Genomic DNA, 24,936 nt, shown 5'->3' on the forward strand with positions numbered 1-24,936 from the left:
TTAACCTATATCAAGTTACCCTAACCCTAGTAAGTGCTGACTTTTCAGCCCAACCAAGCAAAGCAACAAAACAAGCATATCCACAAAGATGAGAGGGAGAATCAACCTAGCTGACAGCACTGCACACACCAAGGGAAGAACACAAAATTGATAAAAGGTACTCAGGGCTTCTAAGCTATTACAGACATAAATAAGCATCAGCAAATGACACTTTTCTTCATGTAAGCCTCAGAATGAAATGCTACATTCAAGGGAAACGTTAACCACAACATGTATCCCTGGATTGCTCAGTGGCTCTGAAGTATAAATAAATATTTTGACCTACAGCCTCCGATTTAAACATTTAGATTGGCAACAGATTAGCCAAGCTACTGTAAAGCAAAATAATTAGACTACATCTCTTCAACTGGCTCCAGACATGTTCTCTAGCCAGATGTTTTCATACAGAAACCCCAAACAGAAAAAAGATTCACCCAAACAGCATTTCTTTTCCTACCCACATCTGTGAGCAAATGATACTTCAACATAATGAAGTAATGAAATCCTACAAGACTGAAAGCAGCACAAATGCCTCTCCACCAGCAGTGTAATTAACAGCAACACGATGCTGAATGCAGCATTGCCAGGTACCAACATGACCTCTGCATCCAGTTTGAGCCAGAGCTGAAAGAATTTTCCTCATCAATACAAATGGATTTCCTCAGCAAGTAAACATCAGGAAAGATGCTATCCTTCCATGCTTCTGAGTGTTTTCTCCCTTTTCCAAAGTACACATTTTAATAACTGGAAGAAAGGAAACCAGAAACTCAACATTTATTTAATGACATACAATCCAGCAGGGGTTTTTGCTTGTTACCTGTGTACAATACTTCTCCTTTCTGCTCAGTTGTCAGCATGACCACTGTCACAGCTTTTATAAACTCAGCAGTGAGAGGAGAGAAAGAGCTGGCAGAGTTTACAGTAGCTCTCTGTGAAGTGGATACACAGAAAGCAACACAGCTCAGTGTTCTCCTACTTTAGTCAGAAACAATACTTTTATTCAAAGTACCATATTCATAAGTGATCTTCTAAGAGCAGAAAAAGCGACATTTCTCAGGCCTGAAATATGCGAGTTTTGCAAAGCCATGACAAAACTGGATGCAAAATGCTGGGCCTTTGTGTTCTTGAATTTGGGAACCAGTAATTGGAATAACAGGAATTAAGGTAGATGTCAGCAATTTGATGAATCAGAAATGGATACTTATGCTGGGAAAGGAACAAGGAAGGAGCTTTCTAAATGCCAAGAAGTGCCATTGCATAACCTTACAAAGCTCCTTTCAGCACTATACAACAGATCCAAGCCCAAGCACTGCTTTTCAGACACGAGCTGCCATGCTTGCTCAGTTTGTCATGTGTCATTTTTCCCAAGGCTGTTAAGATCAGACAATAGGAAGTACCTAGCACACGTCCTCTGGCTGCAGTAATAGCACAAAAGGAGGAATGAACTTTGTTCTGCAGGATCAGGTGCACCTTCATCAAAGACTTGCTCCATGTTATTGGTAAACAGGACAAGGTGACAATCACAGAAATGTTACAGCCAGGACAATTGTCTCCAATAGTTGCTACATGTACACGAAAACCACAAAGCAGAATTTCAGATCACTGAAAATCACCTCCGAGACAACGTGTGACCTGCCAGTTACCCTTAGTGAGTTTTTTACCGTGCTCTGGCATTCGACAGAGATTTGGGTTTTTAGTTTAAATTGCCAACACAGAATGCAAGGGATTAGTTGCAATTTATATCTACTTTGCTTTATTTTCCTGTCTTTCAGACTAGCACAGACAGGCTTTCAGTGGCTGTGGCTCATCAAAAAGCCACACTCAGTGTCAGGCAGCACAGCACATGTAAAAACAAGTTTACAGCATTAGCACAGCTTCACCTCTTACTATTTTCTGAATGTTGCACCCAGCAGCAAACACAAAGTATCAGGACAATCAAAACCTTGGACAGACACATAAAAAGGAGTATTTCACTCAAGCATTAAAGTATGCATTTCTCATAGTATAAAAGCATTCAGTAATGCTAAAGGTGTTACACTGGGGCAATCCAACAGAGCCATTTTATATTTTGAGAGAGAGGGAGTATTTGCACTCATGCCTCATTTGTCAGGCAGAGGCATTGAGATAGAAGATTTATCATGTGATAAACAGATTTTGCTGCTGACAGGACAATAAAGGGAAGCTTTTTGGCAGCAATTAGCCAGCACACAGATGAAGGTCCATTTAATGAAAGGTTTCCAAGCAAAAGAAGAAACCCAACCAACAAACCAAACACGTTTATTTCAGGAAATCCTGCTCAAGGGAATGTTTCATTTATATTTCTCAAAAGAACACAGACAGTCTTGAGCAGCTGACAGCACAGTAATCTTCTCTCCCAACATTTTTGTGGTTTCTTTAATATTGATGCATTAGCCAGAGAGAATGAAGCTATTCCAAATGAAGTCCTAACAGACTGCCTTATCTGAGAGACACCTGATCCTTCAGATGCACCCAATCTTAAAAAAGATTGATTAGCATCAATTCCTTACCGTAGATGTGCTCTAATAAAAAACTGAGAGTTACAAGTTACTTTGAGTGTAATTTGACTTCCTCTGTTTACTTTCTATCCCTAAAGAAAACCTGCATAAAAAGTTATTTCCAGCCCAATGACAAATCAAAGATGCTCAATTGTTTAAATGCCCCAGTCTCGGAGTACCAGAGGAAAGCTTCAGAGTACTTCCCTATGAAGAGGCTGTCTGAATATGCTTACAGTATATTTGTAATTCTTTATTCCCTGTACAGATACCAAGATTTCAGCTCCAGGAAAAAAAAAGAAAAAAAAAATTTCCAATTTACTTACTAGTTCAGGCTCTCTGCAGCCAAAATTTTGTGATACCTCAAGTTAGTGCTTTCATTGCTGCTCTCCACACCCCAAGATATAATTCAGGTTTACTGACCTTACAATTGTTCACTCCCCAAATAACAATTATTTTAATTGTAAATAATTCCCTTACAAGGCCCCATGATAATGGTTTCACTAATTCTGTTTCTGGAAATACATTTGCCAATGGAACATAAAGGAAATATTCACACATTTGAAGCAGCTTCTATATTTTTCTGCCCCTTATCCTCCTATTTATCTAGGAGGATGGGAGAAAAAACATGAAACTATCCAGCAACTGGATTTACTGGATGCCTGTGCATATGGTACAAGTAGGTGCCTCACAATGTTCAGTCACAGAGGTGTAAAGACAGTACCAAAATTTCTGTGGAACTGGGCTATCATGGTTTGATGCAGTCATCTTATCTATAATTCTGCCTTCCGTTTTGTTTTTGAGGTTGGTTTTATTTTGCCTCTATTTTTTAAAAAATAAATTAACTGCATTACAAAAGCTAAGGGGGAAACAATCTTGTTGAAACTCTCATAAAACAAGAATCAGATGAGAAGGAATGCAGGAGGATCTGAGCATCCTGACATTTCTGTGAGCTTATTTTTGAACTATGGACTGTAAAAATTTATCAGCCCATGCAGGTTGAAGCTATTACCTTTCTATTAAATGCTGTGGAAGAACTCACCCTGCAGGTTTTCGAAACAACAGCTGAAATCTCTCCCCTTCAATTTCAAGCCTAGTATTTCACATTGTGAAAGGGCCCTCAACTTCAGCTAAAATACACTCTGGTTGTATTGCCTAATTACTTCGAATTTCCTGCAAAGTTGCTAAGAACTCTTGGGGTATCTGGCACCAGCACAACCGAGAATTTTGGTAACAACCACTTTCTTATCACAGGTGTTAGGAAGTGGGAACAGCAGTTAATCACTGCTGGGAACGAGATGGACCTGCTGAGTATTGGAAAGCTCAGAGAAAATGGATGGACTACAAATTAAACAACTTCGTATACGGATTGATTTCCCAGTTTGCTATGATAAAACATCAATTTCAATGAGCAACAGTGACCTAAATTGTGGCATTTCAAAGATAAAAATAAAAGGTGCCTGGGAAAAGTAAAAAAAACATGAACATTTACACAAACACACACACATCTAATTTGCTTTACTGAGTTCTCTTGAGCCACTTACAACAGGCTCCCTTTAACACCTGGCAGTGCTCCAGCCAGCAGCAAGAAGTGGAAGTCTCTCCCCAAGGTGACTTTCACTGTTTTAGCTTGATAGGTATTTGGCTTCCAGAGATATTATAAAGTTGAAATGAAGTGTTATCTGCTACATCTTTTGTGCAATGAATGCTATGTAGGGACTTAGTATAACACTAAAAGAATAACAGGTAGGAGAAAATTACCCAGAGATATCTCATTTTGAAAAGGCAGATGTTCTCTATTTAAAATATGTCAAATATTAAATTCTATTACGCCTTCTTCCTGCTTCACTGCTACAGGCATTTTCAAAGATGAGGGAAAAGCAAAGCAAAACTGTCAATGCATCTAGATTAAGGTTGTTTACTTAATACACTATTGAAAAAGAATAACCTCTATAAATAATGGGTTTGAAACAACTGGGGAAGGAACAGAGAATAAAGGAGCAGAAGCATCCAGGAGCATTCACGTTTACAGCCTTTGCTGTGCTGCATTTCAAGAGGAAGAATTTCAGAAGCATTGCTCTCCAGCAAGCTAGAAATTCACACAATTTAGCAAAAGTAAGTGATAATTTCCTTTTAATAATCCAAAAATGGCATTAAGTTGACAAATCCCCACATAAAGTATCCAGCAAAGAAAGAATACATTTGAAAAACACCTCTGGTCTCTCTGGCTCTTAAAAAAACATGACCTGTGTTATTTCCTCTGTCAGAGGAAGTATCTTATGCCACCACTTTCTTTGCAAGACAGATTTGTTGGAGATTGTGGCTGACGCTGTCCAGCAGAGCCCTTAGTTATAGACACAACAAAAGCAGGTTCTAAATCCTTCCTTAAAGGGGCCTGGAGCAAGCACAGCAATGCAGAGCATAAAAGGCCATTGCTCAGAGTAAAAAGAAAGGCTGAGCACAAACCTACACCCCCCTGAGCACAGTGTGACCATGTCAACTTCCCACACTGGAGAGAACTGAAAAGGGATGTGAGGATTCCCACCACAGGAAATGTTGCTCCTTTACAAGGACAAGTACCACCTGCACACAATGCAAGGCAAGATTCATGTGGGGGTTTCTGATTTGGGGGGGATTGGTTAAGTGTATTTTCCATTTCTTTAGATCTGTGAGGCAACAGGCAGAGACAAAACTGCAACTTTTGGGGTCAACATTTCCTACTCCTGGCACGTAGGATGGCCAGCAGCATCTCCCATGCCAGGGAGATTTCTTCAGCACCCTCCCCTGAGCAGCAAGGTCAGAATTCTGCCACTGCACAGAGGTACCAGGAAAAGTAACATTCTCTGTAAGGCTCCCACACATAATAGCATGAGCTATGAAAGCACCATGATGACAGCTATTAGAAATGACTGCGTCAATGACAATTAACTCCAGGGCAATTAACCGATGCTACTAAGCCCCAGTAACACAGTTTTCATTTTCACAGTCCCTACCAAAACAAAACACAAGTTGAAGACCAAAGTGATGTAAAAAACGAGTAAAATCTGACCTCAGACTAGTATCTAAGAGCTGTTAAATCTATGCCTTTTCATCATAGCAATGAGAAGTCAAAACAAAACCATTTCAGAGGCAACAACCCCAGCAAAGTCTCAGCACCTCTTCTGAGAGTCAGGGCTAAGCCAGGCTGTGTTTTGACATTTCAGAATCACTTTTCTCAACAACTGGTATTTTAGTATCTTTTGTTGGTCCTTGTAGCAATGAATTACTAGGAAACAGCTCCAGGTAGTACTTCAGCTGCAGTCAGTGGCATTATTTGAAACAACACAAATGGAGAGTAAGACAGCTGCACATCCCAGCCCCATCCTGGACACACTTCAGTGCCTGCAATGACCTGCAGTAGCACAAGAAAGCCTTGCTCTTTGAAATGGAACAGTAGCTCCAGGGTTGCTGTTTTTTCAATTTTCCTTTCCCATATGCAGCTACAATGCCTGTTTTGAAGCTGCCACTGAACTCTCCTGTGGGAAGATGGAAGAACAGGAGGTCCCCAGCACAGAGGAGAAAATCACACCTCTGAGCCGTGACAAACACACAGCTTTTATCAGTGCCACAACCATTCCAGACCAACTGTTCACTCCATGTGGTCCTGTTATCTAGGTGAGGCATGGCCTCACCTCTATTTTTACAGTCATAGCTATAATCTTATGCCCTTGCAGACTCCTAGAACTATGCACTACTATTAGTACATATAAAAAGGTGTCCATCTCCACTGTAATTTTATCACTTCCTTCCTGCAAATAACAGTAGTTGTTGCTGCCACTAGAAAGAAAATAGCATTTCTTTCATGTAAGTCACAAATTAAATACATTAGATTAGTTGAAGAGCTAATAAAAATGCGGGGGTGTTTTGTTCATCTGTTTTATTTTTATTTTAAGACTTTAATCTCCTTCCAATAATGAGAAAATAGGCCAGTTATATTTACCTTGTAACTAACTGCAACAACTATTAAACCAGATACTCAGTTTATTATAATCTGTACAGGCCTACTGACCTCAGGAAATCAACATTCATTTACTTCAACCTGAGGATATGATGTCCTGAATAGATATCCTAGAGGACTGCAAATCTGGAACCTCGGTGAAAATAAACACTAATTTACACAGTGACCTCTCTTCAAGTCCTTTTACCACAGAAAGCAGTTGAACAATCCCCTCCCATTTGTTTTTTAAAATCAGCCCTGTTTAGAAGTTTTTAAAAAGGGAATCACCCTTAATCTTTGTAACGTTCCAGTGGTACTGAAAGCATGCAAGGCAGCCATGAACACACAGCACCTGCTCAACAAAGACTGTACAATTACCTTACACAAGGAACAAAAAGATATCAGGAAAATTAGAACGTTGCCACACCTGTAATCCAGCCAAACCTGAGGTACAGTCACTTGAGAGCACACCCAGCTTTCCCCATGCATTAGGAGTAAGATGCCATTCACAAGATGGGTGCAGATTTTAAATGCTATGATGTTATTTAAACAGGCTGTTTCTTGTTCTACAGGACAAATGCATAATCTCATAATGTTATTATAGATTGTCACTAATTTAAGACACATTTTCCTCAGCCAAGCCCTACCAATTCATCAATTTTTGTTTGCAGGGCAATGCTGAGAACTGCTTCAGTAGAATGAAGTGAATATTACAAGAATAAGCAGCCTGAGAAGGGGTTCTGGTGTTTTTGTTTGGTTAACCTGGATAACTTCTACTGCTCAGTTCACAGCTCCATGAACAGCAGTATCAGCTGACAGGGAGCAATCTAGACACAGAGGTGAAACTGAAAAAGCCCTGAACTCAGCTCTGCTGTCAAACACGATGCTCAGAATCACTGAGGATCACAATAGCACAATTGTCATCACTCAGGCTACTCCCTGCTATTTCTACTCCATGATTAGATGGCACTTTGCCATTTTCCTCAGTGGTTATTAACCTCTCACCTTGGTTTCAGTTCTCCTTGTGGTTCCATCTTCAGAAGTGACAATAGACACGTGGGAAGTGGGAGTGCCTGGGTCTTCCTCCACAGTAACTGTCTCTTCCACCATTTCTTGAGGCTCTTGCATCATTGCTATTGAAGTCTGGTTACTGGGACTTTGTTCCTATAAAGAAGCAGGTAAAAAAAATTAACTTCTCACTTCTACCATCATGGTATAACTATTCTACTGATTTCAGCTTCTTTGATTGGAAAAAAAAAACATTTTACCCAACAATTTGCAAGCAGAAATTCAGAGAAATGTGTATCTCCCTGTTTCAGACAAGCTTGTTGCAACTGTGCTGGTATGACTGGGTTCAGTGCAGAAAAGAGAAATCATGTGAAGCATCTATCAGGTACTTCATATTAACAGGCAACAGACTAAGAGATTACTATCTTATATTTAAATCTGCTTTAAGCTTTCTCTTTTTCTTCAGCATAGAAGGAGTGGAATTTTTTTCTGCAAAAACATTCTTTCAGTTCTGCAGTGAACAGGCCCACTGGCTTTCAGAGCAGTTAATCTTACACACCATTGAAAGTTTCTTTGCATTTGATAAAGTACACTCAGTTGGAGACTAGAGAAGGCTATAAAACATCAACATCTACAATTAAATAGACACCTCTCTCAAACTGCCCAAAGCGACGATAATTAAACAAAAAATTCATGGCTAGAGATTAATTCACTGAAATTCTTCCCTTCCTACATCTTCACTAAGTCTGTAAGGTCTAACTGGATACAAGGTTATTTAAATTTTTAACAGATAGACAACATAATAAAATCTAAACAGAAAGAAGGGAGATCAAAGGCGGGTTCTTGCAGGGATACTGCCTAAAGAGAACGCTCTGCTGCTCGCCAGCAGCGGCGTCTGAACCTTCCTTTTTCTTATGCAATTGTGTGTTCCAGCACAGAAATCAGAGAAGTTCCTTTGGAAGATGAATGTCTCTCAGAAGTTTCCCAGCAAGAGGCCAATAAAGAACCAGCTTACTCACTGAGAACTCAGACTTTTGCCCAGCATTATGAATCCTCAGCCACGTAAAATGAAACTACAAACCGATCATTTCATTACAAGCCCTGAAGGGATCTGGCTACACAGGCTTTAAAGCCAAAGCAGGGCTTCTGTTGGCACATTCTGTCAAACAGACATGCAAGGAATATCCTTTATTAAGGACTATATAAACACACACATATTTTTACACACATATTTTAAAAACAAAAGCCAGAAAATCCAAGAAGAATGACACAGAGCCCAAAACTGCAAACTGAACACACTTTGCCGAAAGCAAAGTCTGGACAAATCCACTCCATCTCTTCACATCACAGGAATATAAAAGGGCTTGGGATGAAACTGCTGTAATAGAGGTGCTCAGCCTAACTACAGAAAGGTTTAAATATTCTCCATGTGTGAACAGCTTCATCACCAGGGAACTACAGCACTACATTTTGTATCATTTAGAAAAAGTGCATTTCAACCCAGCTATAGCCTTTGGATTTCCCCTTTTGCTGTGCCATATTTTGTGCAGGCCCCCAGTGACCTTTTGCTGCTGATGTCTCATTAAGGTCCACATTTAATTCCTGCATGATCTATTCTTTCTCTTCAAACAAGCTGAGATGTCCCTGCCCAGTTTTCCTTTATTTGCAGCTGTATTCTGACCTTCTGGAACTCCAACTTCAGTAAGGAAGCCAGTCCCGTTTTCAGGTAAGCACTAATATTAACCATGACAATAAGCCTCTGCCAATCACCTCAGTCAAAATGCAACAGAGACAGCCTTCAAAGGTAAGGCAGCAGAAGTGATACAAGCAGGCACTACTTCCATTTTTACTGAATCACAGAATAACTCAGGTTACAAAATCCACCAATGAGAATAAGGTTTCTGAAATACTAAAGAAAATCCCTCCTTCCAGTCTGCAGGACTCAAATCATTAATAGCAAATAACTTCTGATACATGCTGAATTCTTCATGGTAGAGTTCAGATGGCACATCGTGCCTTCTGTGCACAGCTCCAGAAGGGGAACTGCTCCTGCAATAAATACATTATTCTCTTCACATTTTTCTTGAAGATACTGTGTTGTAACTGCAACTCCCTTTCTCACACCCCACATTTAAGCTTTTTTCCAAAGACAATCATTTACACAATACTGCAGTAGAGACTCAGAACTTATATTCATCTTCACTCAACCAAACCTTACCAAGAACAAAGAAATCAGTTATGTGTAGAGGGTTTTTGCATAACACCTTATCACTGTAAAGCTCAACACTGCTTCAAGGTGGGACCTTCTCACTCCTCTCACACATGTATGTACACACACACAGCTCACCCACCACCTTCATTTCCAGCTGCACTTGAGGTGCTGGCATCTCTTTGCTCCCCTCTAGACTTCATACAGGCAGCCTCTGTTTTCTGATAATAAACCTGAGGAGATGGAAGGTGGAAAGAAGTATTTTGTTCTTTGAGCTTTTGCAATACTTTTTCTTTATTAAAAAAAAAAAAAGAGAGCCTGCCTTTGTGTTCAGACTGCCTGTGGGCAAAGGAAACCTTAAAAGCTAGGCACTTAAACACGAGCAAATTGCAAGCTAGAGCATATTGACTTTAAATGAGCATTGTGCTGGGTTTTATCCTCTGGCTGCTTCTAAAATGAAGATTCAGGCAGATATGGTACAGATCTGCATTCCTACAAGAGAAAACTATTGTTAGCAAGAGACTGTCCTGGGCATCAGGAAGGCTAAAAGCTTGCAAAGTTCAATGCAGGTATCTCAACACAGACAGGTTCCCAGCCAGCACTGAGTGTGTCTTCCTTCTTACTGTGTGAGCTCCTGAGGGATGCAGGGAGCCAAAGGGACAGCCTGTCACCCAGCCTTCCCCTGAACTGCCTGAAAGAAAGGTGGTTCTTTGATCTCCAAACCCAGTACTTTCTCTACATTGCTAGCTTGGAGCTGTCACAAGCTAACATTAACATAGAAAAGATGCTAAGGTTTTGTTATCTGTTTTTAGACGCCATCATTAAGGATTTCAGGTAATCACAAATTGCAGAAACTGGGACACATTACCCCTTTCAACTACTTCCTCTGTGCTCAGCTTCGAAGCCAGTATTTAGGACACTCTTTTTTGCTAAATACACCTCAGCATCTCAGATTCCAAACATTTGGCAGGTATGCCTAATTATCCAGAGTAAACCACAAGCTGCTGGATAGGGCTGGAACATGACACCCCTAATGAATAATGCTACCAGTAGTTCCCTGCCTGCTAGGAGGTCGTTAATTCCAGTTCAAAATAACATATACTTATTTGCCTTACTGGAGGCTTCCAAAGCAAAAGCAATGAGATTACAAAACTCTACCAAATTATAAGAACAGATTCCAGTGCAGTTATTACATGTGGTGTCAGTAGTCATGACTCTTTCTTTTACTTTTGCTTGAGACCAAATGAATCCTATCCTGTTGATTGGTACTTGCATCTCCAGTGTGCCTTAAAAAAGCCAGGCTATTTACAACACAAAGCCACAATCAATTTACCTCCAGCCTGTAAAAGTTAAGCGCAGATGAAACAGCTAAAGACCTTGTAAAATAAGCAAGAAACAAAGTAACAGTAATTCTCGTTTTGTTAAAGAACAGTGATTTATCATTTAGGGCACATATCTCCTAAGGCTTATTTTGCATTAGACTACTATAGTTTCTGTAATCATCACCATTTCAATTCCTAGCGTTGTATTTCCATCAAAGTAGCTATTTTGTATCTGTTTTAATAAAAGAATAACCTCCCTCAGGAGGATAAGACATTCTACTTCAAGACAGTAAACAAAGTTCTTTATTCTCTGCCTATGGAACAATTTTAAACAGTCTGGAAATAATATAAAATTGCAGGAGATTATTATTTCCACTAAAACAGCCTCTCTTCAGGAACACTGAAAGCACGTACGTCGAATCTTCACTCTCCCCAAGACCTCCTTTGTTCTGAAGATTGCAGTACAGGCTATTCTGGCTACTCCTTACTCCAGGCTACAGTCAGATACCAGATTTGAGGGTTTTTGCAAAGCACAAAGGCTGGATTCTACATCAGTGGGCATACTTGTCCTCAGCCAACCTCAGCACAGACAAAGCTCAAGTGTATCAGCCCCTGTGAAACACTTTACAAGTCTGGGCATAATTAATGGCATTGGACAACAATGCTAATTGAATTAAATGTGGATTCTCTCTCCTCTACTGCTCTTTAAATTACTTGTTAAAGCTTCAATCTCTGAAAGCACAAGATTATTTCCAAGTGCAAAGCAAGTGAACACTGGCTCTGCTGGAGTCGAGTCTCAGGCTGACGTGCCCCAATGGTCTCCTTCCCACTCAGGTCTGCGCTTCCAGCTCAGTCATGTCCTCAAGCTTTTATTTGCTGAAGGCATGTGGAGAAAGACACAGAAGGCAAATCTGCAGGAACAGAGCTGCTGAAAAAAAGTGTGTCTTGAGGTCTGCATCAGATTAGGACATCAGAGAAGAAGGAAATCACTGATGGAATTTGTTGAACTTGATGTACCTGAGGTAGACCTTTTCTAGTACGAGATCAAACTCCTCAGCAGCTGAAGACACTCAAATCTGGTTATCACAGCCTCCTGCCTTGCCAGAGCATCCTTCTTTCACCACAGCCTCAAGATCCCTGCTGTGCTCTCTGCCCTGATTTGTCCTGAGAGCTCTCTGTGCATCTCAGCAGTGCAAAAGCTGGATTCCAAGCTGAGAAGCTTGTGCCCACCACTAAGCCTGTGTCACCTGAGGGGCACCAGGACAGGAAACTGTCTCTTTTTAGTTTGTTCTTCAAAATCAAGTGAGCCCTCATACACTGCAGTACTTGCACTACTGCAAGGCAGGGCACCTTCTGCAAGCACATGGAGACCTGAAGTTCAAGGACTGCCACAGGCTGTTTCCCCCAGTTCAAAAAAGACAGCAAGGTCCAAGTCTTCAGCACCAAAGCACAAGTACACAGCCAGACCCACCCAAATTCTTCACGTCTGGGGAAACATTGTGCCAAAACTGGAATCAAATGATGGCACACTCAAGCAAGATGGCTCTAGAACAACAAAAAGCACATGGACCAGCCTGTACTGAAACCCAGGCACACATGATACTGGGAGTCTGTAATACAGACAAGGACTGAAATATGGGAATACATAAACACCTACTTTGCTGCAGATAAACAAACCTCCATTTAGTAAACTTACTTTTTTGTTTTCTCATGTGAAATAAAATGTAGGGTTTATATACATAAATAGATATATTTTAATACAAATATATTTATGTATATGTATGTATACAATGGATTCCATGCACTTCAATGTGAACCCAAACACATCAACCTATGAGAAAGCTTGAAGCTCTGCTAGAGCTCTGACAAGCTCTCCCCTAAGGCTGGTCAGTTCAGAACAGAAGGGAAATGTTAGCCCCAAATGAAAGCAGGCAGTCCTGGCACGGGGTACCAGAATGAACTCAGCCCCACACCACAATGCACCAACTGTTTCCTGAACACTTACACACTTCCTTTGTCCTTTAGAAACACACACGACAAGCAATGAACAAATAATACCAAGAGCTTTTAAAGCACCAAGGTTAAAGGGAACATTTCAGCAACTGGAGAAAACCCTTAACTACAGCTCTGAAAAGCCACAAAGAGGAGTGGGTTTTTTTTGGAAGCAGACATAGTAATTCACCCTTTGGAAGCATCACACCTTTCAGGGAGAGCAAGAGGAGGAGGTGAAGGAGAAGGACTCAAACCCCAGACAAGACCTGGAGCAGCAATATTCATCCCTGGAGTCCAGCAGGACACACTGGGGTTCTGTTCAGCCACGCGGTAGCTGCCCATCAACGGGGAAACCCAGCGCCTGCCCCACGGTCAACAAAGAGGCCTTTTATGCTATTTTAAACAATCTGAAGTGTCTCAGTTAATGGAAGACCGGGCAATTGGCCCTCAACTATTTCTAATTGACTGGAATGATGGATGAAGCTAAAGGGAAAGCTGACCCACTGAACTTTTCCATACAACGCTAGGAAACTGAAGGAGATTGTAAACAGTTTATAAGAATGAGAAGTGGGAGAGGCAGAATCCCAGAGGCTTTGCTCCTCTCAACCTGCTGTTGTTTCAGACTAAGGAAAACAAAGAGCTTCAAGTCTGAGCAACAAACAAAAAATACATGGGAAGGCCTAAACAAATCGGGTATTTTTCCCATGCTCTCCTCCCCTTTCTCCAGGAGCTGTTTAGCCCTGCCATGCAAGCTGGTCCTTTGAATCAGAAAGGGCAATTTGTCACTCTGACAAGGTGTCTCTCAGGGCTCTCTATTGCCTTGCCCTGCTTTTCAGATTGACTGGGTGTTAACCACGGATGTCAAGACATTACATCTCAGTCAACCTCAACAGAGGTGATGATAAGTACTTAAAACTTGCATGTTAATCAGTGCCACTACATTAAGGTAATGCTCAGGAAACCACACATGCCCCCGCATTTTCTGAACAAAACCATCACAAGCAGCTTTGCACTGCAAAGGGCAACAGTGCTGCCATGTGACAGAGCTGTCTGCTCACCTCAACAGCTCCTGGGAAGGAAGTCTGAGGACATGCAACTTCCACATGGGGAAATGGAGGAGTAATAGGTTCAAACTCACACCATCTAATGTTAGGCAGCTTAGCAAGGTATCTAAATGGAGGATAACTTAATTCTTTCTTGTTAGTCAAAAATAAGAGCAGGAACCTCAGAGAACAGAACTTGCACAGACTAAATTACTTCCTTAGACGTATCCAGCTCTTGCCATTGATTCTGCACAGAAATTATATCAAGTGCTTCAAGACAGCATTAAAGATGGAGGATGAATCCAGGCCTCAAAGCCCCAGTATAAGTACTCTGTGTAGAACCCAGAATAGGACAAGAGTATCACAACTCATCAGTCAGTCCCTTAGTCATAACCCTCTCTCTTCCAGTAGTTCAGCAAGATCAAATAGTAAAATAGAAACATAAGCCATTATTTGTAATATGAAAATTATAAAAGGAAAAAAAACCAAAAAAAAAAAAAAAAAAAAAAAAAAAAAAGAGAGAGATAAAGAAAAAAAACCACCAACAAAAACCAAACCCCAAAACAAGAAAGAGCACCTGGCACACAGAGAGCTCTCTTTCCCTTAACTGTCAACAGCATGGCCAGTGTTTATGTGGACAGCCTGCCCAGCAGGAAACTGAGCAGGAAATGACTGTTTCTCACCAAGATTTGTACAGAGAGTTCACTGCAATTTGCCAAACTACCTCCCAAAGACAAATACAATGTAAATCTGCATGCCTAATCTTTGACCAAACCCAAAACAGATCTGACTTGTTTCCTCTCCGGAGTCTTTCAGATGAACTAACCAAGGCTAAATTAGGGAAATTTTTAGTGGGACGACGTTATATCATGGATTATAATTTTCCACCAAGTTTTTTCCTTCATCTCCACCTGCTGCCTCTACAGCACTGGCATTAAGAGTGGTGTGGATGACTAATTTTACATTCCTTTCTGCAAGACAAGCATTCAGATTTCATTTCTTCCAGGTCCTACAGAGTTTGGATCACAAATTAAATGGATGCATGTATTGCTAGAGATCAAGTCCACACACTTACATGCACATGGGAGTCAGAAGTACAAGCTAGGTCCTTCATCTAAAACACAAAAAACAACTGTCAGTTTGGCAGGTGAGAGCAGGTTTCTTTATGCAGTCTGTGTGTCCCAGACTCTACCCCAGCCACCTTCACACATCATTAGTGAGTTAAAGCAAAGCCTGCCAGACACAGCCAGTTCTAGGCTAACACACACACACGCCTACTTGCAGTGCTACAGAACCACCTTAGAGAATTGCTGTTAACTTCAAGGCAGATGCAAACCAGCTCTGCATTCTTTGAATTATGACCGAGGCTGGAGCATTATTTGAGTGTCCTAGGAGTCACATCAGATCAGTGTTAAATTTAACTCACCTCCTCACCCACCCACAATCTTGCTGGTAGATCTGAACTACGCAACAAAAATGCTTTTTGTGGAAAAACCACAATGCAAAAAGCAAAAGAAATCCAAAAAAACCAACAAAAAACTTTTCTAATCCTGAGGGAAACAGAACAGACCATGACTGTTTAAGCCTGCATTCCAAGAAAGCTATTTCTTAAAATAAATTATTCCTCATTCTAGGGAATACAAAGCAGTTGACAATAAATCCAACCACCCGTCTCACAAGCACTGTGCCTGCCAGTGTCTCCCACTATTAAGGCCCAGAGCAGGTCTGCCTGGCACTGAGGCAGCAGGACTGTGTCAGCCCAAACAGCTCCTCAGGAGATGACCCCTGCTAAATCACACACTAGTTCTCCCCTCTGCATCTCACCCTGCCCCAGCCCCCACCAAAAGCCACGGACTGCACACAGCACAGCAGGAACGTGGGAACAGCCTCTGACCCAGCCTGGCTCCTGCTGCTGGGCAAGCCCAAGAGCACAAAAGGGACAGCAGGAAAGGAACTGTGCAGGAGGTCCCTGGATAGGTACAAATCCATTGCAACACCAGAAGACACAAACGAAACAACAAAGCCGAAGGCTGCTCTGACTGCTGTAAATCTTCCAGATGGAAGAGATTCCAGCAGAAGGACAGTTTTCCCAAGCGCAATGCAGTTACTGTGCTATTTCAACTACCCAAGAGATTTCACTGATGGTTTTTTGTCCAGTAGTCTGTTTATTTCACACATTTTCTGTTTATTCCCTAAGACTGACCTTATTACCCCTACTTGTACATGGCCAGACCTCACACACTGGGAAGAGGGCAAGTGCCTGGGCTAAACTAGCAATAAACAGCATGGAAAGAAAAAAAGAAAGGAAAAAAACCCCAAACCAAACCCCCCAAAAACCAACAAACAAACAAACCCCCAAACAAAAAACAACAAAAAACCCCGAAACAAACAAAAAAGAAAGTAAGCACTTGGATACTAGGGAAAATGCTGCATAAGAACACGTCCAGTTCTCATACCCACTATAGGTATCCATTCCATCCATTCCATCGCTGTGGAAGGATGTGGATGCACTGCTGGGCTCAGAGCACACCCAACAGAACAGCCAGAGAACAGGATCAGAGGTCTGTCTGTCACGCCCAAGGTCCAGCTATTTACCTCAGAAGAAGGTCAAGGAGTGATCTGATTACAAACCAAGTGCATAAGGTATAATGGAAAGCTGATGGAGAGCCCTTCAGAGAGAAAGGTTTAACCAGTGCCAGTGTCTGTGATGAAGACTGACAAGACACACACACACATTTAATTTTAAAACAGCAAGTGTGAATTGTGCAAGTAAACAAGAAACACATGGAAAAATTTTGCTGCTGAACAGGGCCTAATTATTTTAAAGAAACATGTTTCCATTTACTCATAAATCTGATAATGGAGAGGTGCTCACCTGCATGCACACAACTGCTCACACTTGACTGCTACAACACTCTGAAGATTTTTCAGGCTAAGAATGAATTATTTAAAGCTTGTGAAGGAATTCCCCATCCCCCGCCAGGCTGCCCTCAGCAAACTACACTTTCATGGAGTCAAGAGATTTTTGTCAGCCACAGAAGGGGCTAATGATGCCTGTTCATCTTTTGGCCTACGGAGCTGCCTCTCCTCCCAGCAGTGAGCCCCTTCTCAGCTGTCAAGCACCACTTCAAGCTGGGCCAAATTGCAAACCAGAGCACGGTGTCAGCTGAGAAACCACCACTGCCCAGGAAGTCTGTCCCATTCCCCAGCCTTTGTTGCCTACAGCACAGCTCCCAAAAACCTGTTGTGCCAGCACAACTGAACTAGCTGTGGGATAGCAGGAACCAGTGAGTGAAGGGGAAAAGAGAAGAGAGGAGCACCATTTATCCAGACACTGTCACCTAGAAAATTAATGGGAAACCACTGGCTCCATTCAGTTTATAATAAGAGTGCTCAATATCGACAGTCACCCATTCAGCAAGGACTGCTATTACAGCACGAATCTCAAAAAGGAAAAAGTCATTTAAGCTAAGTCATTTAAGTCACTTGCCCAGAGGTAAATACCTTCACCAGCGAAGTAAAATAGTTCTCAATTTCTTAGTTAAATGTGTTTGGCTTTTTCCATTTGTCATCAGCTCTGGCTACTGGTTCCACATACTTGCTGGAAATAGGCATCTTTCTATGACCACTCACTCCTCCTGGCACTGTGAATACAGTCAGCTCTTCTACATTAAAGCACTGGAATTGTAAAATCCTATCACGTTTGCCTAGCACTCAATTATTTACATAGTACCTTTTTAGTATTATTTCTGATGTGTTTTTGTTTGGGACTTCACAATGGAATTCAAATATGATGAATACTGAGACAAGATACAGCCCAAGAGTCAGCAGTCTAAATCACTTTTAAGCAGGTTCTCAGAGGGCTTTTGAGATAGAGCCATTTCTCAATTAAACACACACAGATCAAAACAAGAGATCAGGATGAAATTAAGGACTTGCTATTAACAACCATTAGTCACAAAACTAAATCCATGCTCTGAAGGCTGCACTTCTCTGCAGCTGGCAAGACAAGCTGTTTGAACCTAAGGACAAGACAGCTGCGCTTCCCCTCCCACTCCTCGTTATGGTTTTATGCCAGAAAACAGAATCTTTAATTTTTCCAGAGAAGCCCTGCCAAGCTGAGGCTGCAAATAGGATATGGTGTGTTAGTAAACTCGTAGGCAGCTTGCTCACACCCTGGCCAGAACCACTCAAAGTACCTAAATCCCTACATGCATGCTGGCAGCAGCGACAGCCTCCCTTTCACACAAAGGATCCTCCTCAGTTAGACTCCTGGTGTAAATCAGGCCTGCACAGGGCATGCCATTTTCACCTCTCCTGGCAGAGCATGCAGCACCCAGGTGCCCAGTCTTGCCTTCTCTCCTTTATAGGCTTTCCTATGACTCACCTCCACTACTAAAATTTTGGCAGAAATGAACAAAAGTCCTCCGTAAAGCATTAGCTGTCCTGGGATCATCTACACACAGCTGTCTTTCCCAGAGTTCAGATGAAGCTGTTTTATTTTTCTCCCAATTCTTTGGAATTGGAATCAAAGGAATACAAGGAATCAAAGAAATAGTCATCCCACCCACCTTTTTTAACAGTAAGACAGACTCAATCACTACAAATCTAGCAGCAGCAAGTCCACCACCCACTATGAACACCCTGCCACAAACACAGTTCCTGCCTCCAGGATTCACCCTGAGCACAGCACTGGGAATATTCTCAGAAACATACACTGGCAGGGTTCATCCTACTTGGCTTTTCAGCTTGTGCGTTTATTTTTTTCCCAAGAGAAAGCCAGTGTCTTTTAATTCGTTCCCAGAGTCTCCAGCAGCAAAAAACACCTTCAAAAAGGTGCTGCTGAACCCACAAGTCAGATTTGCTGACTTGGACTAACCCATGACTCAGTTGCATCAACAAATTGTTATAAAATAAATTAATTTGACAGAAATCCATAATATTCTCTATCTCAGCTTGCTAAATCAGGATTATAACAGTTAGTAACAGATAAACGTATGCATAGAAGATGGTAAGTTTGGCAAACGGTTGCAAAAGCAATGCTGCAGCCTGAAGAACACCAGAAAAAGACGAACAGAGGAGAAAAAGCATTACAAAATGCACGAGGCTATCCAGGGAGGGCAAAACCAAACAATAAAACACGTCAGGGAAAAGGGAGGACAGATAAAAATTACAAGAGACAGAACCCATAAATGAGAAGAGTGTCATGTGGAAGCCAAATCAGTGGCTTTCACATGAAAAAAAAAGTGGCAGGAAAAGAGAAGGAGGGGGAAAGAATGAAAGAAATATTTTAGTTTTTAATTCCATCCTGTTAACACTGCTTTTGTTCACCATATAAATCTTCTGGCGAGCAGTAGCTCCCTCCACACACGACAGTATATTAAGATTCTTTATTAAGGCTTTCCAAACACCATAATGTCATTCTTTGGCTTTTCATGTGGTTTGCCTAGACTATGTTTTTGTTGCTAAGCTCTCATTAGATGTGTATCTTGTACTGACAGGGAAGAGATTATAAAACACAAGAAACCTGAGCACAAGCCCAGTATTTGATTTGACACTAGTGAACACTCTCAGGCAACAGCACGATGCCTTGTGTGCGACTTGGGGACACTTCTGGATCTGCTCAGCATGAACAGAACACATCTGAACTGTACCATGGTGGCATGCAAGTGATTAATTTGGGGAAGCACAGAAAGGGGAGGAGAGCTCAGATCCAGATGTATCACAACCCCCCTCCCACACCAGAAGCTCCTGTGCCAGCCCCAGCACTTCCAGCCCCCGGGCAGGACAGCTCACAGCTCTGGCAGAGGAGCTGAGGACTGGCAAGAGAATGCTGCCCCAAGCCACGAATACCAGGGAAGCACAAGAACAACACAACACAAAGATGGAGCCAAATTAATAAATCTTGCTTACAAGGGATGACAGCATATCAGGAAGAGCAAATGTACCCATCTAGTTACCCGGGTGGAAGACAAAGATATCCATCCCAAACAGCAAATTGTGTCCAACACCATGAACACTTCACACCCCACAGGCAGAATGCTAGCCTGATTCTACACTTAATTAAATTATCTATGTCAACAGTGACCAAACACATCAGCATTTACAGCCTCCCCCCATTCATCAGTTCACACACGCAGAAATTAAACTGACTCCTGAACAAGGAATCATCAGCAACTCTGATCACAGAAAAAAGCACAGAAAACTATTTTTTGCCAAGAATTTTAAACTGAGCACGGTTCCATTTGGAAAATTACATGAAACCGAAGTAAAACTGTATCATTCACTTTAAAAAAGCCACCAAATATATTGTAACAGGCTGTTAGTACACATCTAAAATGTGTTTAGAAACCCAGAAAATAGACCAGATAATGTGCTGTATATACCCTCAGTAGCAGACATTACAGCTATTCTTAATCCCAGCTTTGTGAATCTGGTAGACATAATTCATTGTGCTTTTGGATCCATAATATTTTGCAAAGCACTGCAGTTTGCTGGCTTACAAACCTGTCCTGCCAGCTCACTGTGTAGAAAATTTCTGCTGACTTCACCCACCATTTCAGTTGCACTCATCAGGGATTAGTATTTTTCCCTGCTAAGGATACAGGCTGCCAGTACCAAGTAGGAAAGGTTACCCATGTGGCTGGAAAAGACAGGTAACATTTTGATAGGTGATAAATATACACACAATCAATGAGCACTTAAGGGGCACTTGACTATTTCTTCCATGAAGTTCAAGTAGCATATTTAAATTTCAAATGCTTTAGAAATTTTACTTATTTTAAAAGATATAATTGATAAAGTCTTTTCATCATGCATTTTATACCTGTAACTTCTCTAAGAGGAAGTAAGATCATCAGAGAAGCTTCTACATTCTGTACAGACTTTCATGAAAAAATTTTCTCCTCTTCACAACTTCACACCTGCACATGTACCACAAGAAATAAAACAATTTTTTAATGGAGAGTATTTCATGCAATGTTAAGAACCTAAGAAACCATGAAGGTAGCAAGCACTTCTGGTCCAGTCCTCTACAGGTAAGGTCACATCTGAGCGCTCTGCCCATTCTAAAGTACTGCCGTGTTTTGCAGTGAAGGTGGATTTCCATCATAGGGATTTGCACTCCCATAGGAGGCTTCTGTCTTCATACTCAGCACGAAGAGAAGCAAATTTCAATACACGCCTGTATAATTAATCAAATGGAATTTTACACTATTAAAATGGAAACTTCAGAACAAATCAGTGAGTGAGCTGCTCCAAGAACATCACCTTCACACCTGCAGCAAACCCTGCAGCAGAAGAGACTATCAGTGAAAATAATTTCTTATAATAATATGCAGCATTTTCCAGTTTGAGCAGTCAAGCAAGTTCAAATGGTCAAAAAAACCTTTTACAAAACATTTGGATCTTGCTTCTCGTAAGGAAGTTTTACAAGAGAACCAATTCATTATCAGGAGCAGGTGGAGAGATGTTAAAGTCTTCATCATCAATGACCACGCTCCAGCAGAAATGTTCACTGTTCTTACCCTTGAAGCAATATGAACATGATGACATGGATTTACTTCTAGAAGAACACGAGTTTCTGGAGTTTTGGCACTCAGGTGAATTATCCTGCAGTGTGTGTCAACTACCCAGCCTGCCCTGCTCAGCCAGTGCAGGGCCACAGAGGATGCAAACAGCTGCTGCACTGGAAGAGGAAGGCTCCACAAAGCCTGCCCACTCCACAGCAGCTCTGTGTAGTGTGTGTGTCTCAGGACACCCAGCAGCTGTACCAGAGCTGAATATTCCAGTGCACACACGGATGAAAGAGCTGCACACACAGAGAGCTCAGCCTGCCGGGAGCAGCCGGGCCCAGCGAGCAGCATGTGCTGCCACCACGGATGTGTGACAACGCTGGTGGCTGAGACAGCTCCAGCATGAGCTGCAGGCTGCTCTCCCAAAGCCTGGCAGCAGTAGTCTGGGGGAGGCACTCTCCAGCCCATCAAGAAATAACAAGTGACAATTCAGGAAAGCATGTTTGCTATCCGTTCATGCGTGCAAGCAATCTTGGGCCAAACAGTGGATGTGCTAAAAGGTTTTCCCCAGAGGAAATGTGTTTATTAATTAGTATCTACTGAATTAATTGGTTCCCCATATGCTCTGCTGTGCTTCTAAAACTGGAGCCCTGTTGCTGTTACTGAAAGGTGTCAGGCGTGGTGACTACCCAGGAGGTTCATCAGAACACTTCAGTCAATCTGAAAAACTAATCTGTGTTTTTGTATTCATCAAATTCACAGTGTATCCACCTATGGTTGAAGACATAGAAAATGCATTTAAAATCTCCAATCCATAATAATTTTTAAAAAGTCAACACACACTTACTTCAGCCACAAGTGTGACACACAGCAGAAGCTCAGAAGGAGGCGCTGATCTGAGGCCATCAACTCATCTCCTGGCTCTTCACCTGCACTAACCCTGGTTGATCCTTTCTCACACTGTTACATTCCTTACAGCAACCTGTTCTAGCAACTGCTGCCACTACTACTAAACCAACCTTTACATCCATCACATCCTCTCCCGCTCCCTTTCATCAGTGCAGGAAAGGTATTTTTGGATTCTGACTACATCTGGCACAACTCTGCGCAGTGACATAATTTTTCTAATGTTATCAATCTCTCAATGAGACACTTTATTCAACACAGGTCAGTGTCAGCTGGCAGGGACCATAACTCCTGTCATTCCTGGTACTCCAGCACTCATTCTGCACCAGCCTCTCTGTGTAAGCTCAGACTGTAGTAGCTGAAGAGGGAGAGCAGTCCTGCAACCTCCCTCTTTTAAGCACACGTCAGCACAGGTTGTGCACCCCCATCCCTGAAAGAGACAATTTACTCTCCAAGACATTCCCTCTCCACTGCTATGCCACCTCTCCTAAACCCCCTGGATGCACCCACACACTGCAGAGGCCAGAAAAGCCTTTGTCAGACTATGGGAGGACAAGCACTCATTATGGCAGCCTTCCTAGCAGATTCAGAGACCTTTGATGTTTGTTTAGTCCAGGTCTCCAATTTCAGCATTCCCTCAAGTATGCAACACCCACTCAGTCCAATTGAGAAACCTGAATATCAACAGCTGTAATTACCACACCCAGTGGTGAACTCAGCCTGCAGCAGCAGCATCCCTGACAGGCGACACTGGGCACCCTGGCAGAAACTGTCTGAAGTTGGTCTCTATAATAGAAAAGGAGTGTCTCAGCTGTATAAAAATACTGTGCTCCAAGATTTTACCACTGTGCCACGAGACTACAACACACTGCTTACTGCAAGCTGGGCAGGCCCAAGGACCAGGCATTTGACATCATTCAGACAAAAACTTCTCTCACAGAAAAGTCTCAGGTGCAGCCATAATGCCATTATTTAATTCCACATGGCCTGTGCTCACCCTGCAGTAGCAGAGGGGGGGAGAACAGTCCTACAACCACTCTCTTGTAAACACATTTTAGCACAGGCTTGAGTTTCTTCAGCTTAAAACCTCAAGAAAACGAAGCTGAAGACAGCCTAAATGTACAACTTCAATTCTGCTGCAGGAAATGGTTAAAGTATATCACAAAAGAAACATTTATCAATATGAACAGGTGTGATTGTGATGTGTTCAAAACAGCTTCCTACAGAGGAGGATGGTGATGCTTACCAGGTCATGCTGGTAAGCAGCAGAAGATGCCGCAGAGAAGCACAAAATCACCCTCCTAAATCAGAGGCCTTGTTCATAATTTCTTTGCAAGTACAAAATAACTAGAACAACAATTAAAGCTACCTTCAGAGAATAACATCCCCTGTAAGGCAGGCTGCAAACAGAGTCAGCAAGATCTGTGCTACCTGTCTGGCAAACATATTTTCACTTGATAATGGGCATATGACAAGCAAGACTTTTGAAGTGACCCATATAAAACATCAGTGCACAACACAGTGGTTATAACACTGCAAATGAAAAAGGTGGGATGACTCCTCCTGTCTGGGAGAGCTGTAGATTTGCTGAAAGATTCGCAACATGCCACATGGCACCATGTACAGTATTTCATCTTTCCAAGAGATGGCAAACCTCTCTTAAAGCAATGAACTGCTCCTCTTTAATTCAGCATATCTGCCCCACCCAGTGATTAAGTCCTTTAACAGTCAATTTAGGAGGATGTATTTCTCTTCCAGATGCTAGTGAAAGGCATACTACAGCAAAAAATGGTAGATGTTCCATTTCCAGCCGCTCTAACAGAGCCCAAATCTACAGAAAGGATTTGGAGAAGCAGTAACTACATACAACATCATATCAGCATAAACTCAATAAACCCCCATGTACAGACTGAGCTGCTCCTGGAGGCACCTATTTGCTCTTCAAGGATTCAGGCTTCAAGGGATCTTTTCCATGCACTTCACTTAGTTTTGGTTCACTACCCTGCATGCAGATACGGAAGACTTCATAACACATTTACTGCCCACCTGCAAGACATGAATGATTAATTTCCAAGCATATCAACTCTACACAGCTGTTGGGCTTTCCTTTTTCCTCTGTTTCTTCATTGCTTGCTTTGAAGAAAAAAGAACAGGAGTATCACACAAAATCCAGCTAGAGATATTAAAACACTGCAGTATTTTTCCATCTCAGCAGAATAGCAGGGGAGTCAAAGGTTTTAATCAAAGGATTAGGAAAAATTATTTCAAATACACAAAGTGCATGCCAGATCAAATCCTGTCTTCTGTCATACAAGGTAACTGTTATCCAGTGGACTAATTTGCAAACATAATTTTATCTGTTTATTAACTAAATCAGACTAGGTGAGAAGATGTGAAGCTGTGATTTGTACTGT

At 41.8% G+C, this 24,936-nt stretch overlaps 1 protein-coding gene across 2 annotated transcripts in view; it reads right to left on the reverse strand.

The window, feature by feature from the left end:
* Positions 1–24,936, reverse strand: part of ARVCF (ARVCF delta catenin family member) — a 135,839-nt gene that overhangs the window by 76,770 nt on the left and 34,133 nt on the right. For both annotated transcript variants that reach the window (XM_041488480.1, XM_041488479.1), the window contains exon 2: positions 7,534–7,692. In XM_041488480.1, the coding sequence (XP_041344414.1) occupies positions 7,534–7,692 (159 nt within the window). The remainder of the gene's footprint in view (positions 1–7,533; positions 7,693–24,936) is intronic.

This window comes from Pyrgilauda ruficollis, unplaced genomic scaffold (assembly GCF_017590135.1).
Source record: "Pyrgilauda ruficollis isolate IOZ18807 unplaced genomic scaffold, ASM1759013v1 scaffold9, whole genome shotgun sequence".
Taxonomy (NCBI): domain Eukaryota; kingdom Metazoa; phylum Chordata; class Aves; order Passeriformes; family Passeridae; genus Pyrgilauda; species Pyrgilauda ruficollis.